General features: G+C 35.2%; 1 protein-coding gene across 3 annotated transcripts in view; it reads left to right on the forward strand.

Moving 5' to 3' along the window:
• CNTLN (centlein) overlaps positions 1–14598 on the forward strand; it is a 197755-nt gene that overhangs the window by 99450 nt on the left and 83707 nt on the right. For 2 of the 3 annotated variants that reach the window (XM_080371891.1, XM_080371890.1), the window contains 2 exons: positions 3240–3361; positions 6201–6323. In XM_080371891.1, coding sequence (XP_080228017.1) covers positions 3240–3361; positions 6201–6323 — 245 coding nt within the window. The remainder of the gene's footprint in view (positions 1–3239; positions 3362–6200; positions 6324–14598) is intronic. The other variant, XM_080371892.1, reaches the window with a different exon arrangement.

Consider the following 14598-nt stretch of genomic DNA (forward strand, 5'->3'; position numbering starts at 1 on the left):
GATTTCATGATATTGGGTTCCTCTCAGGCATTGCTTCCAACAAAGAATAATGCTTGTGATCAGCATTTTTGAAGCTGGCACTTGCATTATTGCCTCTTCAAGCAAAGTGTTGAGTATACGATTATGTGAAATATACTTGATCAGAAAAATGCTTGCTTTATCAATAACCATACTGATGATGCATATCCTGAAGGTGAAATGGTGACTTTATCCATCAGTCCTTCTGAAAAGTTGGTAACAGTTAAAAAGATGATGAACAGCTTTATTTATGTGATTTTAAGGATCAGGAATATTTGATGCTCCAGTTCAGTATTACAAAGGAATAGAAAAGAGCAAGATCCCATTCATAGGATTTTCCAGTTCTTCTCAGCAGACTCATTTCTGGCGAAGGAAAGTTGGCTCCTCCTGTCTTCGTTGCTAATTTAAATAGGGCAATCACATAAATTCAAAGTGTCCATAGTTTTGGTACAGAATTGGCCTCATTTATGCACTGTAGGACATAGTAAAAAGTAACAGAGCATGCCAGATGCCACCCTTTTTTAAGGAAGAGAATGTCAAGTAAATAACAGTATTTCATGAATTGTGAATAAGAAATTGTCAAACTTGTGCTTAGAATGGTCCAAAGTATAAGTAGATCAATCTACTGTTGGTCTTTAAGAAGTGGGTAGGAGTTGGGTTGCTGAAAGTTAGTTGATATGAACTTAGAATATCTTTTCTTCCTGGCTTTTAACTGGAAAGTGTTCAAAATCAGTAGGAGATCTCCCCTTTGAGTTTTCACATCCTTTTTGTTTAAAGTTCTAGATTTTTTTTGAGATAATTAGAACTAGAATATGTAGATCAGTCTTGAAGGCCACCTTAATACTTGTTTATGTGAGCAAGGACATGCTGTTATGTTTAGTTTACATTTCATACATAGTCCTGTTACATGTATAGTATTCAGATGCCAAAAATGTATTAAAATTGTGGTGTTTCCACATAAGTACTTTTAGAAAAGAGTACTTTTGTAATGGTCAGGTTCCTCACTTGTCTTCTTGTCAGCCTAAGAAGTGTAGTCAAAGAACTGAGTGTATTTTTTAAAATTCCATTTTAGTTCAACTTTTACTGTAACAGAAGTTGTTACAGGTCAATTTCAACAAAATTTTGAAGTAGTGATTAGAATCTATTGGCTTGTCTGAACTGCCTGCAAATAACAAAATTACTGTTTTTCCACAGGCAGTTGTGTTCTTCCTCATGCAGAATGGACTTTATCTTTTTGTCTTTCATTGTTGCGTGGGAAGTACTTAGCATGACAGTGCTGTAGAGTAACCTAAACATCCAGCGCTACTAGAGATGGTTGTTCTGTCCCATTTCTGTCAATATGTAGAGAAGTGTATACAAGACAGTTTAATTATTAAAAAAAATATAACATAATTCAATGAGAACGAACTAACTGACATTATGGAAATTACAGTGTAAATTTAAAGTTCTGAAGTCCTTAATAATTCAATAGAGAGTGATTACGATAGTTATTTGTCTGATTTCTATTTCTGCGAGAACAGGGCAACTGATAAGGGAAGGTAGTAACTAATGGAACGGGTAATAGAACAAGTGACCAGTAATGAACGATGTAGATCCATAAGTAGGCAAAGCCAAATTCTACACTTGGTTACATCTCTGAAAGGGCACTGACACTAACAAACTTCTGAGGATTTGTGCTGAAGACCTTATTTTCCAGTACCTTGCCAAACTTGATTTCATTTCCAAACAGTGATTTCATGAACTTGTCTTGAAAACACAGCATCTATAACTGATTCTTACAAAATTTTCTGTTGTAGTTTCAGACAAAGTTTGATAACAGTCTCTGTGTCTTTTGTCATAAATTTATCTTGCTGTTTGTGTCCTTGGTTTTAATATTGTAGTATTTATATGAGCCACTTAAACCCAGTCAAAAATACTTCTTCAGAAAGTCTAAATTTATAAACATACCTGGTTTAGAGGTTGTTTCAGGAAAAAAAAAAGCAACCACCACTTTGGGAAAGTATTTAATGGTAAAGTCACTTTGGTAACTGCTTCTGTTCCTAAATCTGCTTTTGTGTTGCATGATTAACTTCCAGAAAACTTCTGGAATTTTATGTATAGTAGTGTCTGAAATTTTAGCTGGTATCTTTCAGCTTTTTTTGTGTCATGGAAGCTGGACTACATTTTAGAAGCCAAGTTAAGTGTAGGTACTTTGTAGATAGCACTGCTGTAGAAACCCTTGCCATGTTTTTATAGTGGGATTTAATTTTTATTGCTTGCAGCTCTGACTATTGGTATGTCTTGTTTATTGACTAATGCTGAAAAGCCCTCCTTACATGTAAGAGTAAATAAATGCAAATACAATACTGCAATTTACTTAGAGATTAAGGAACATGTTTTGTAGTTGATCTACAAGCAGAGCTCCCACTGAACTGGAAAAGAAACACTGAGGGCAAATTTTACTACAGGATAATGTCTGTGAAGTCTTCACTGCTGTATGCCAGAATATGACTTGCTGTGGAATGCCCTCTTCTTACTGTTCCATTTTTTCAGAGCACAGTATTGTCATGTAGGAAAATCTTTAAAACTTGCAAGATGTTATCCTGTAATATATATCAAGGTGTATCTTACTTTTCATTCTGTAAAAAGAGAGTACATTTTTTCATATGGTTTTGATTATATAAAAGCCATTGCAAAATTTATTTGTATTTCTTGTTTGTTACATAACTAGAGGACAGAGTCTGGGTGTTGCAGGTTTATATGTATTCACAGAACAAAATTTATATATGAGGAAATCCTAAAGCCATTTAAACATAGGGGGTTTTGATGTGGACTAAAGCATGGCCAGTGTTTCCCTCAAAAACATGTACATTAGTTTTCCATGGGGAAAAAAATACTTTAGAGGAAAAGACAGGGACAGCAATCCTTTTTCAGTGTATGTATTTTTAGATGTATTATGCCAGTGCTTTATATATGATAAAACCTGACGTTTTGGTATTAAGTTTTTTTAAACTTCTCAGCAGCATGAAAAAACTGTTTTAAGTAAATTTTGCCAAATGAGCAAAATTTGCCAAAGTAGCAATAAGAAAAATTTAACCTTGGGAATTGTGATTCCTGATCTTTTTATTTAGATTTCTGAGGCTCTTAATAGCTACTTGAACAGAACTTTTGTTTCATGTCATCTGTGTGACAGCCTCTTACATTTTGCCCAACTCTAATTTTGTTTTTCTGGTGCTATACAGACTCGAGAAACTGATGAGCTAAGAGCAGCCCATGAAAAACGCAAAGAGAGGCTGCAGATGTTACAGACCAACTACAGAGCACTAAAAGAGCAATTAAAGCAGTGGGAAGAGGGTGATAGCAGGTAAGTTACATAGCTCATTAAAAACATTTCCCTACACAAGAAATCTGAACAGAAGTATTATATAGGTATTTGAAAGAGAATTTGATTTGAAGGAAGACACTACTATATGGTGATCAAGACTTTATGTAAAGCACAATACATGGCACACCCCTATATGAGAAAAATTACAATTGAAACCAAGAGTAAAATGTATTGAGCTGACGCCTTGACTTACTTTATTTAGGATCTCATTGTGAGCGTGAGTACTGGGCAAAGGTCTGCTAGGGCTGCTTATTTATGCTTGTCTAAGTCCCCAGTCGATTAATTTGTTGACTCTGTATGTTTTTAGTTTTCTATAATAGAGCAATTGCTCCTTAGGTTTCAAATAGTTTTGAAAAATAATTTTATACATTAAAAATATAGAAATAAGAGTATTTCTAACATTCAGTGATTCAAACATTAACTAAAGCTAACTCTAAAATCCCCTTCTTAATAGGGAAAAAAAAGACTATGTGTATGAAAAGCTGGTTGTTTTCATCTGTTAGATGATAACAAAATCAATTATTTCTGATCTTTCATACAAAAATATTGCAGTAATATCTTTATTAATGGAAAGACGAAAGACTCTACCACATCAAAGTTTAAATAACAAATATCCTAGCTATAATTCTCTTGTACATTGTGTACAAAGCAGTGAAAATTTTATGCAGAAATATTTTTTTTGTTAAGTCCTTAGCAGAGTTAGAATTTTTGGACAGACACATTTACGTTTGGAGGTTCGAAGACATTTCTTATCACTTCAGTTATCGGGCACTGCTGAGGTCCAGTTTTTCAGGACCTGTTTCAAGAAAGTAATTTTAGCAGGTCCGTACATCTTGGTGGCTTTAGTAGGGCTTCAGTGCACACCTACAGTTTAGTAAACCCATACATGTTTTACTAAAAATAATTATTTTCTTATTTAGAGCAATGCTAACTGATCTTGACATAAACTTTGTAACTGTCTGACCAAAAAGAGAGTCACAGAAATTGCTGCAAAACAGGTAGCTGTTCAGAGTATAGGGTGATATAAGGTGACCTACCTAAGGTGTGAATGATAAACTCTTCCTCATATATAAGCAATGCTTTGGCCTATCTGAGTAGATCTGTGTTGCTTTGTAATACTATGGCATTTATCTAATAATGGTTTGTCTTTTTTAAAAAAAAGTGTGGATGAAAATAATCGTAATGTACAAATCTGCTACAGACATTGGTAGCACAGGAAGATTTTTTTACAATATCAAAGAATAAATAATGAAAAGGTTTGTGTAAATTAGAATAAAAACATGTTGTTTGTTTAGGAAAAACATGTGTGATTTCATCCCTAAAAGCTCACTCTTTTAAGTTCAATGCAGGCTAGAAATGACTGAAACCTACTGCATGGTAGTTACTTCATGCAATGAAATTACTCAGTTCTGTGTCTAAAGCTAAGTAGGCATTCCTGGTCGACTGAGAGACCAAGACAAAAATTCAACCTTGATAAAACACAGTAAAATCAAACTTGGTATACAGTGATGCACTGAGTGCTCTGGTTCTGATAGTTTGGGGTTTTTTTGGGTTTTTTTAAAAAAAAAGGAAGAAAGGGGAAGGAGAGACAAAATCAACTTCTGTTTCTGTTTAAAACAGATGAGACCAGCTTGTGTCCTGAAAGGAGTATATTTAGGAAAAGTAGATACTGGGGAAAGTGTAATACTAAGTCTTCATTTGTTCATGTGATTTTTTCATCTATAATTAGAATGAGCTGAAAATTACAGGGTGTTGACAATTTTTGTAATCAGAACAGAATTGTATGAACCCATCGTACTAGAAGAGGTTTGGTTTTCCTTTTTAATATGCTTAAACAAAGGAAAGTAGCCAAGGCACAAATAAAAACAGTCTGTAAATGGTTATACCTTACACTGTTACCTTACTATCTCAAAAAGCTTTATATCGCTGGTGCCATGTAAACTGTGAATTAAGAACTCAGTATCAAGTACTTAAGTGGCACTTCTGATCCTCTGTAAGTGATGGAGGAACCCATTCTTTCTGATTCTTCATAGATTAGAATTTGTTATTGAAATGGCAGCTGATGGGACCTAATCCACCTGTCAGTGTACATACAACATCCACTGACATACGTGACTGCAAACGTGATAGAGGCCTTACGAGATTACCACATTCTCTGAGAGTTTTATTTCTATGCCCAATAAGAATTTATATTGCAGAGAGTTTTCAATTCATTTTAGAAAGGATTTTTTTAATAAAATGTGTATCTTTTGCGTTATTAAAGTACATTAAAATATTTTATGACAGAAAAACTGTGAGGTATTTTCATTTTCTGTGCTTCTAAATTCAGAATGCTTTTTCCTGATGTATCATCTTATCCATAGATAGTTTATTCTTTCATTAGATCGTAGATCAACAGTTTGATTAGAGTAGGCATTAGTGCAGCTTCCAGATTGTTTGCAGGAGCATTAGGGAAGGTAGTGGCTCTCCCATGTTTTTTTGCAAGATATTGTGTGATGGTTTCGCCTTGTGTTTTCTTATACCAGAATGGTAAGCAATGTTAACCAAATGAATGTGCATGACACATCTCTGCCATGTGTCAGTTGAGAGCTGTGGTGCCGTACTAACACAATACCTGCCTGAAACCATGCAATTGAACTTTTCTGTAATAACATATGTAATGTTTCATGCCTCACAGAATTTATAGATCGTGCAAGATTTGTACTTGGTAGATGCTGTAGTTTCAAATTTGTGTTTTGTAAAAGCAAGGATGCTTTTAATCTTGTCCTAAAACATGTAGATATTTGAAAACAACCAACCTCTTTTTACTCATAAACAGGATTAAAAATACTGAAAGATACCAGCATGCAGAATTCCGTCAACTTTGTCAAGATGATTCTGATGCTGTGTGGAATGAACTGGCTTTTTTCAAAAGGGAACACAAAAAGCTGTTGATTGAAAAGTGAGTTCGTTTCTTAAATGGTGTGTACATAAAGAAACATTCTGCTGTTTTTTATGAAGGTAGTGCTTTGCAGGCCACATAAGAGGAATTCCTTGCAAAATTCCAAGATAAAACCGTCTCCTACCAAAAGCAGAGAAAGAAAACATCAGTTCCCCCCACCCCCCTTAATCAGTGACAAGTTACAAGTTTGCTAGCACCAACAGAAACTGTATTCCATGATCTAGGGATTGTGTTAATTAATGTGGCTCTCATCTGTTGGAGGTGTCGCTCTTCATTAGCCTGTATTTTACACACTGCCGTGCTTCATTTTTGGAATGAGGTGGTGAGGGGATAACCTAGCCAGCCATCCTTGTTTGATCTCTGTGATACATACGCAATGCAGAATGCCTCAGCTCTCTTGGTTCCCTGCCCTGTCCTGCTAATCCCAGCTGAGCTCATTATGGTGTAGCCTTGCTGCTACTCCTGGAGCCAGAGCTGTCCAAGCTAATTACTGGTAGCAGCAGAGCTGCCTGTTAAGGGTCTGGTGTGGATCTGCTAACATGGTCCTTGGTAGTGACCTGCAAAAAGCACGAGGGAGTTGCTTTCTTTCTTGCTGTGCACAGCCTGTCCTTTGGGTTTAGTGCTGATCCCTTCACACAGCTCTTTTAGCTGTAGTAAGTGTAAAACTTGGTGAAGGAAACTCTTACTTTAGAAAACATACAGTTTGCTGCTTTGATCTCATAATTCATAGACTATTATACTCAGCCAGGCAGAGTAAGAAAATGTCCTTTTATACCAGACAAAAGGAAGTTAGTGTGGTATAATTAGCCCTTGGCTGCTATTTAACGCTTTCTGCAAGTCAAGTTGATTTTTTTAATTATATTTAAGAATCAAGACATCATAGAAACTTGTATTCAGACTTTGTTTTTTGTCAGCATTAAAGAAAATCTGTTTTCCCAATGGGTCACAATGTAAACTGATTTTGTGGAGATACCATGAAGGATGCTATCACAGAATTTCAACAGCAGCAAATTGTTTTGTGATATTTAAGTCCTTGTGTTGCTTATAAGCTGCTTTAGCATTTTACATAAAATACTGCCAGTAAATGTGTTGCATGCGGTATTCTTTTATCTACTGGTTACAAGTCCATTCTTGTCACTTCATTGTCCTGTCTTTGTTTGCTATTTTGAAACTATCACTACAGATTATCACATGCATTTCTTTTGTTTATTTTGATTTTTATGTAGGAAAGAGCACTTTTTTGCCATACATGTAATTGCAGTTGTAATTCTTCTTCCATTACTAATCAACACATGCACCACAGGCGACAGTAACTCAGGAGCAATAACATAAGCCTCTCCTTTTCACAAAAAGCCGTGAAAGAGAGATTGCTTATGTATTGTGCATGCCCTGAAGGTTAGTACAGTTGGACTATTTTTCTAGAGCTCCTGCGCAGTCACATTTATGGGGAACTCCATTATGTCTGGTACACTGCAGATCAGTGGCCTTGACTAGATTGTGGTGAAATGGCATGAGCAAACAGTTGAACTCTTGGAGACAGAGAATTTCTAAGTCACAATGTGTTCTTAAAATCCTGTGTAGTGCTTACTAAGAAGGCGGTGCACCATTGTGATCATTAAGGTGAATTCCTTGTGTGGCTTTAGGTGCCTTTTACTCCTTATGGGCAATGTAGCTTATTGTTAGTAGAAGGAAGGAAGGAATGCATACATAACCTTTTTATATGTCTTCAGTGTCTGTCTCTAATAATGACTTATCTTTAATTTATTGAAGCAAGTCAGTACTTCAATATCTGGGCTTATTTTCTTAAGAAGGTCAATATTTAGTGTCTGTTTAAAATCTGTGCATAGGTTTTCTTTATGTTGCATGTAGTCTTTCTTAAGCTCTGTGGATAAAGGACATGTCCTACAGAATTATACCAATTACTTACATGTGTGACTTTACAAGTAGTATAAGTAAATCAGGGTAGCCCACAGGTTTTGTGGACACACTTAATTTGATATATCCTACTGATTGTAAGTTGATTCAGAACGTGTATAAGCTAAATCCAATGCATCATTGCTTAAAGAAGAGTGTCTGTGTAGGTATTTTATTTTGGCTTAAGTCTGTTTTAACTTTAAATATGTGTTCTTTCCCTGACTAGGCCAGAGAGTGAATGTTAGGAAAACAGGATTATTTGTTGTTGTTTAACTGTTTTACAAGTAAGGAAGGTTTTCCACCCCCGCCTCTTTTCCTCCCTCCCTCCCTCTTTTCCTCCATCCCTTCCAGGGGTAGAACTATGATGCATAATGTCTTTAACTTGCACATACATTGCTCTGAAAATAGATGGATAGTAAATAAAACATAGGATAAACCCAAGGAAAGCCTGCTGATGCATGTCCCAGGTTCCAAAATGCAGCCATTACCAATATTAGCACAATGAAATCTGTTTTTAAGTCAGGAAAAACTGAAGTTGCTTGGGAAGTCATTTGTTCTAATCTAATGGTGCCTAATTCCAAATCATGATGAAGCTGGTGGAGAGACTTTGTGTCGCCCACTACTTTCTGTCAGGTCCTTTCTTTCATAAAGTTCTCCTCACACTCAGAGATTGCTTTGACTTTCATATAAGCTATTAAACACTATGCACCTTTCAAGCTGGGCATTAACACATAAACAAAATAAGATTTAAATTTAAGCACCTCTTTTTTCAAATATGTGACATTTTCTGTTTTCATGAAGTTCAGGTTGCCTAGTGTCAGTTATTTTTTTGGAGAAAGTTGATGCAGAATGCATGGCACTGTTACTTCCATTTTTTTTTTTACTTTTTGATTAGTAAAGAATAGTATGTGCATGCTGTATTACTTTGCAATTAATGAAATATGTTTCAGAGCCATGGATTACGCCCTTTCCATGATTAGTGAAGTATAAATATGAGCCACTTGTGCATATAAAAGAAAGTATATTGTTACAATCCCATACTAGATTAGTATAATATATTAATCAATAAACTGTAATTATTCAGTGTGTGCTCAATGCTTTATGCATATATTTCTCTGGAATTTCCTAAAATTCCTTTGGAAAGAGGAAGATATTTTTTTTTTTTGCTATTAATAGATTTTATCTTTATACTAAGTACATTAACAGAGTAATTATTCTCTGACTTTATAGAAACTGCTTGTAGTAAGTTTTACCTGACTTCTTTATTGTCTCCTTCCCCACTATTTATGCTTTCACAAAGAATATCAGATTATATTTCACCATGTATATGTGGATGGAAAGACTCATTTTTAATTTTAAGAGCTATAAAATCTCATTTTAATTTTTTTTTAATTATGAAAACAAAATAAAACAAAGAAGTATGAAATTTAAGTTCTCTTTGAGATCCAAACCAGTAGCTAAGAAAATAGTCTAACTTTTAAGCCCTCACAACTCAATGTCTTAAGAAATCCTATAGCAGCTTCCACGTAAACTCATGCCAAAGTTGAAGAGTTATAAACAGGAACAAAAAGAGGTCATTGAAATAAATTCCCTAAGTATTCTTCGAAGTGTTTATTAATGCTCGTGTCCAAGTGAAAAGAGCTCTGCTAGGATGTCCCAATTTGGTCTTCTCATGTGTGTCAATTTCCCTATGAATTATGCAATACCTGTGTTCCGCTGCAGTCGTTTCCTCATAGTACCATCTTATTGCAGGCTACAGAAGCAGGTATTGTGTTGATGTTCATGTTCCGTGTTAAGAAAAACGTGGGTTTTTATCACTTTTTCTCTCCCCCTTAAGCAAGCAGAAAACCAGTTGTATTCAAACAGTAGTTAACAATTAGCTGAAGAGTGGCCCATGCTTGCATATACATGTAATATTTTTATTTAAGCTCCATGAAACTGCTGACAACTTGCAAGAGGAGAATCTAATAGCATAATATATTGAAATTCTTCTATTCAGCTGTGCAACAGCAGTGCTTTCAGATTCAACATCCTGCAGCCACATAGAACTGGAATATCTCCGGTGAAAACAGACATATCATTTTATAGATAGATAGACAGATAAATTTTGAGTACTAAAACGTACACACACACGTATCTCAAGTTTTTAGATAGATGATTTTTAATCTCGGCTAAGTGCTAAGTGTTTTGCTTTCTGTAAAAGTGTGTTGACATGTTGACATTTTTTTCCCACATTAATTAGATTCATCTTCGTATCTGTATTATTTGGATTTTGCTGAAATTCACAGTAAATTAGTATGTAAAGTGTCCATTTGAACTGCTGTTTGATTGCACGTTAGCGAATTTAAAATAGTTTGTCATTTCCATATTAAATTCTCATTTGCTGGAGTATAGGTATACCCTTCCCCTTCAGCCTTTATGTACAGACTTTGAGAAGGTATAGTTGATTGTATATAATAAATATAAACTGTTGTGGAAGCTTTATAATTTTACATCTTTCATTCTGGATTACTTCGTAGGAGATCTTGTAATTGATAACCAGCAACAATGAATTATTTTACCTAGTACATTCTTTCACATAAGGCATTATGATATGTCATTATCTTTACAGCTAACTGGTAGTCAGTTCTACATGTGGCATGGTCATATGCAGCCAGTGATAAGGAAGAAATGTTTATAAAGTGAAAGAGATAGCCACGTCATTCAAAGAACCTTTGATGGTCATTCTTTCCTCAGAGTGCCTGAGTAGCTGTGCGTGTCCTCAGTGTGGGAAATGTGCTCTTCATCTTTGAAGCATGTGGATTCACTGCAAGCTTAGTAGCGTACTTACTCTGCTATAGCAGCTATTTAATAAAGGTTTCTTACTAGCTTTGTGGTTTTTAGGAAAATGAGACCTCATGATTTCTTTACTTATTCTTTTTGGAGTCAAAGCAACTGTTCTGTACCCTGTGTAGTGGTATCTCACTAGCAAGTTGACAGTAGCTGGACTCAGGACCAGCAACAGGATGTGATGCCTCTTGCCTTTTCTACGTGGAGGAAAGCTAAATTTAGCGTTCCGGATTGGCGGCACTAAGAAACGAAAACCTAAGCTTTATTAGTTCCTCTGCTTCCTGAATATGTCATCTTTTGTTGTTGTTGTTTTTGTATTGTTTTGTTTTGTTTCTAGAAAACCTGCTGAAAAAGTGCAGTGATCTGACAGTTTCTTTGACTAAACAGGAAATACCTGAACATCAGAGACTTTTAGTTTTTAAACCTCCATTGTTGTTTGTAACATCTGAATACCACAGTATATTTTTTTTTCACTTGATAGCTGCATCGTATACCGAATTAATTTGGAAAAAAGTTCATTCATGCTACATCAGTGTCACCTACAGAGTATAGCCCTTTTGACATGTACTGTCACTGTAAGGTAATAGTTCGCTTCTTCAGTTGTAGGGGTGCTGGGACATAGCGGGCTTCTTACTGCAAAATACTTTAATAGCTCAGGGCTCTTGTTTACTTTTTACTACAGTTAGTAATTCTACATTGCAAGGCCAGATATAGTTTAAATAATGATATATCTGTATTTCTTTAGGGTTTGGATGGGTAAAAAGATTGCTCAATCTGAAAATACCATCTTCCATTCTGAAAACGCTGATTGCACAGGCTCTGCACCTGGTGTTAGGGGGTTCTGACAAAGGTGCCTGCTCACTGACTGCACTGAGCGTGCTCAGTGGAAATGACAGCCATGCTCAAGTGTGAGAACTAGAAACAGTGCAGTTGTTGGCTAAACCCAATACAGATGATCTAAAATGTAAGAAAAGAGCAGCATTAGTTGTGCTACGGGGTGCAGTTTTTAAAAGTGAGTTTTAAAGGACTGAAGTCAGAAGTATAAATGCCACGTGAAGTTGTTTAGGGGCTTCTGCATAATTAGCTTACATGGTCCCTTTTGTGAATTGTTTTCTCTTTTCTAGTAAGCAACCAGTTACGTTTTCACAAGGCACTGTGTCAGCTAACTGAAACAAATATATTCTTGTTTTTCAGTGAGACCGATCTTTCAGGGATGATGACATTAATGATCTTTAATTGTTAAACTTGTCTTTAGAACTTTCTTTACCTGTGTCCACCAGATCTTGTAATTTCCTGCATCCTATTTAACAGACAAATTTTGGGGTTTGCTGTGGTTTTGGGATTCAAATTTATTGATGCTTTTCCTTTGTTTTTCCATATTTAATCAGACTTTTCTTGTCTGCAGATATTTGTTCAAAGTCCAAGTAGTATTATCAAATCTCCACAGCAGCCTGTAGCAGTACTTCAGTGCCTTCTCATACATGATGAGATGTGTCGTACTGAAAACATTCAGTCATGCTGTTAAACATTCTTCCATAATACATAAGTGGGAAAGGCAGAATTAAAGTGGTGTTAATGATAAAATCTGGGCATTTTCAGGGACAACAATAGCAGAGAGATGTTGGAGAAAGTTAGCTTTCCTATGTATTGCTTGCACAGAGCTATTGCTGTTGAATCACAGTGATTTCTGTAGATTATCTGTTATAGAACTGAGATATTGTACTGTTGGTAAGCACGCTGCCTCTGAGACTGCTGTCTTTTTCTTGTCTCTATTGCCTAGACAAAAATCCTTCAGCATTTAGATGGAAATGTCTTATTTATCAGCCTGCAGATATATATTGTGTGTATAAAAGTAAAGAAGTACTAAGTGAGTATTTTTAAGTTGTACTGAATGTTACTGAAATAAAAAGAAGCCTATGAACCTGTAATCTTATGACACCAAAGCACACCAAAGCTGGTAACATAAGCTGTCAGGCTGCTGTAATAAGAGAGTAATGAGGAAGTAATGAGTATAGGTTTCAGTCCAGCATCTTCAGTGGTGTTCCTGGTAATTCTGGTAAGGGCAGCGCTGCTTGGTGCTTTCTGGGAACAGTTGAATTTAGCATACAATGCTAGTTTTCAGTTTTCCTTGCATGATAATTATGTTGGAAGGGAATAACAAATTTTCAAATTTCTGTATATCTCAGATTTGCTGATAGCATATGGAACTTCAAAAACTGAATTTTGCAAAGAACTAGAAGAATTAAGTTTCTCCAAAGACTGCAAATAATATTTTACAATGAAAATTATTAAGCAGTGTTTATGTATTGTTACCCAATCTTTTGAACTCTTCCTAAAGTGTACAGTTCTGGTATTCCAGAAAGTTGGATGTGGAGCTAAACATGATCTGTGTGATAAACTACTTGACGCTCTTGCTGCATGAGGAGTAATATATGTATACTTACAAAAGTTTAACTTATCTGAATGTTTTGGGATCCTTTTCTAATTTGTAAAGAATTCTGACTGCATGTTCTAAGAGGTATTGTTGTATTTTCTGTTTTCAAACAGTCACGTGAGGATAGACATGGAATCTTCAAAATTTTCCTAAAACTCAAATATTTCAGTGTAAGAAGTAATTTATGAAATTGATTTGTATCCTTACTTTGCTTTATTTGAAACAAGCTCCATACAAAAACCAGGGTACAGATAATAGAGACTTTGTTATGTTGATGTTCTGAGTTTTATATGAGAATTAAAAGCACTGATGTGACAAAACTATTGATATTTGTGCAATGGAGTCCTCACCCTATGTGCTTCTTTGTCTGAGTTACATTGATTACACTGGTATACCAGTCATGGCCCTTCAGGTTGAAATGTTTCTGAACAAACTACAGGTAAACACTGTTTATGAGGTCTTATTAAAAATTCTGATGGTCTTATTAAAAAGGAATGAAAAAATTAAAATAATGAGCATAATTCACACAATGTGACATTTGATTTTTTTAAAATATCTTTTAGTCTATCAGCTGAGTTTTGAGCTACAGTAAAACAGATAAAAGATTACTAAACAGAAGATATAGTTTTAGGCATGGGCTTCTAACCATCCTTTTGAAAAAAAGCTTGTACTGAGTGTTAACTACTTTAGTCGCTAGTCACTAGTACATCTTTGGTTTTTGAGTGACTATTGATTTGAAATATACCTCAAAACTCATTCTTGACAACTATGACATTGTGTTCACTTTTTTGTTATGTGAACAGACTTTGGACTGGTGTGTGTGTGAGTTGCTTTTATCCTTTCTTGCTCCTGAATGTGGGTTCTAAATCTGAAAGACAACACCAACAGATATAACTTCCTGCGATTTTAATCCATCCTATAAGTGACTGAATTGGGAAACAAGAATGATAAAGACTTTGGGAAGTGAATGGACAAAGTAAAATAGATAGTTCAATGACTCTGTACAGTCAAATATTCCATTTCCTTGGTTAATTAAGACTATAAGTTTCTTGGTGTAAACTGTAAGTTTACAATTTTCTTCCTGTATAGGAATTTCTG

This window comes from Falco punctatus (assembly GCF_963210335.1).
Source record: "Falco punctatus genome assembly, chromosome: Z".
Taxonomy (NCBI): Eukaryota; Metazoa; Chordata; class Aves; order Falconiformes; family Falconidae; genus Falco; species Falco punctatus.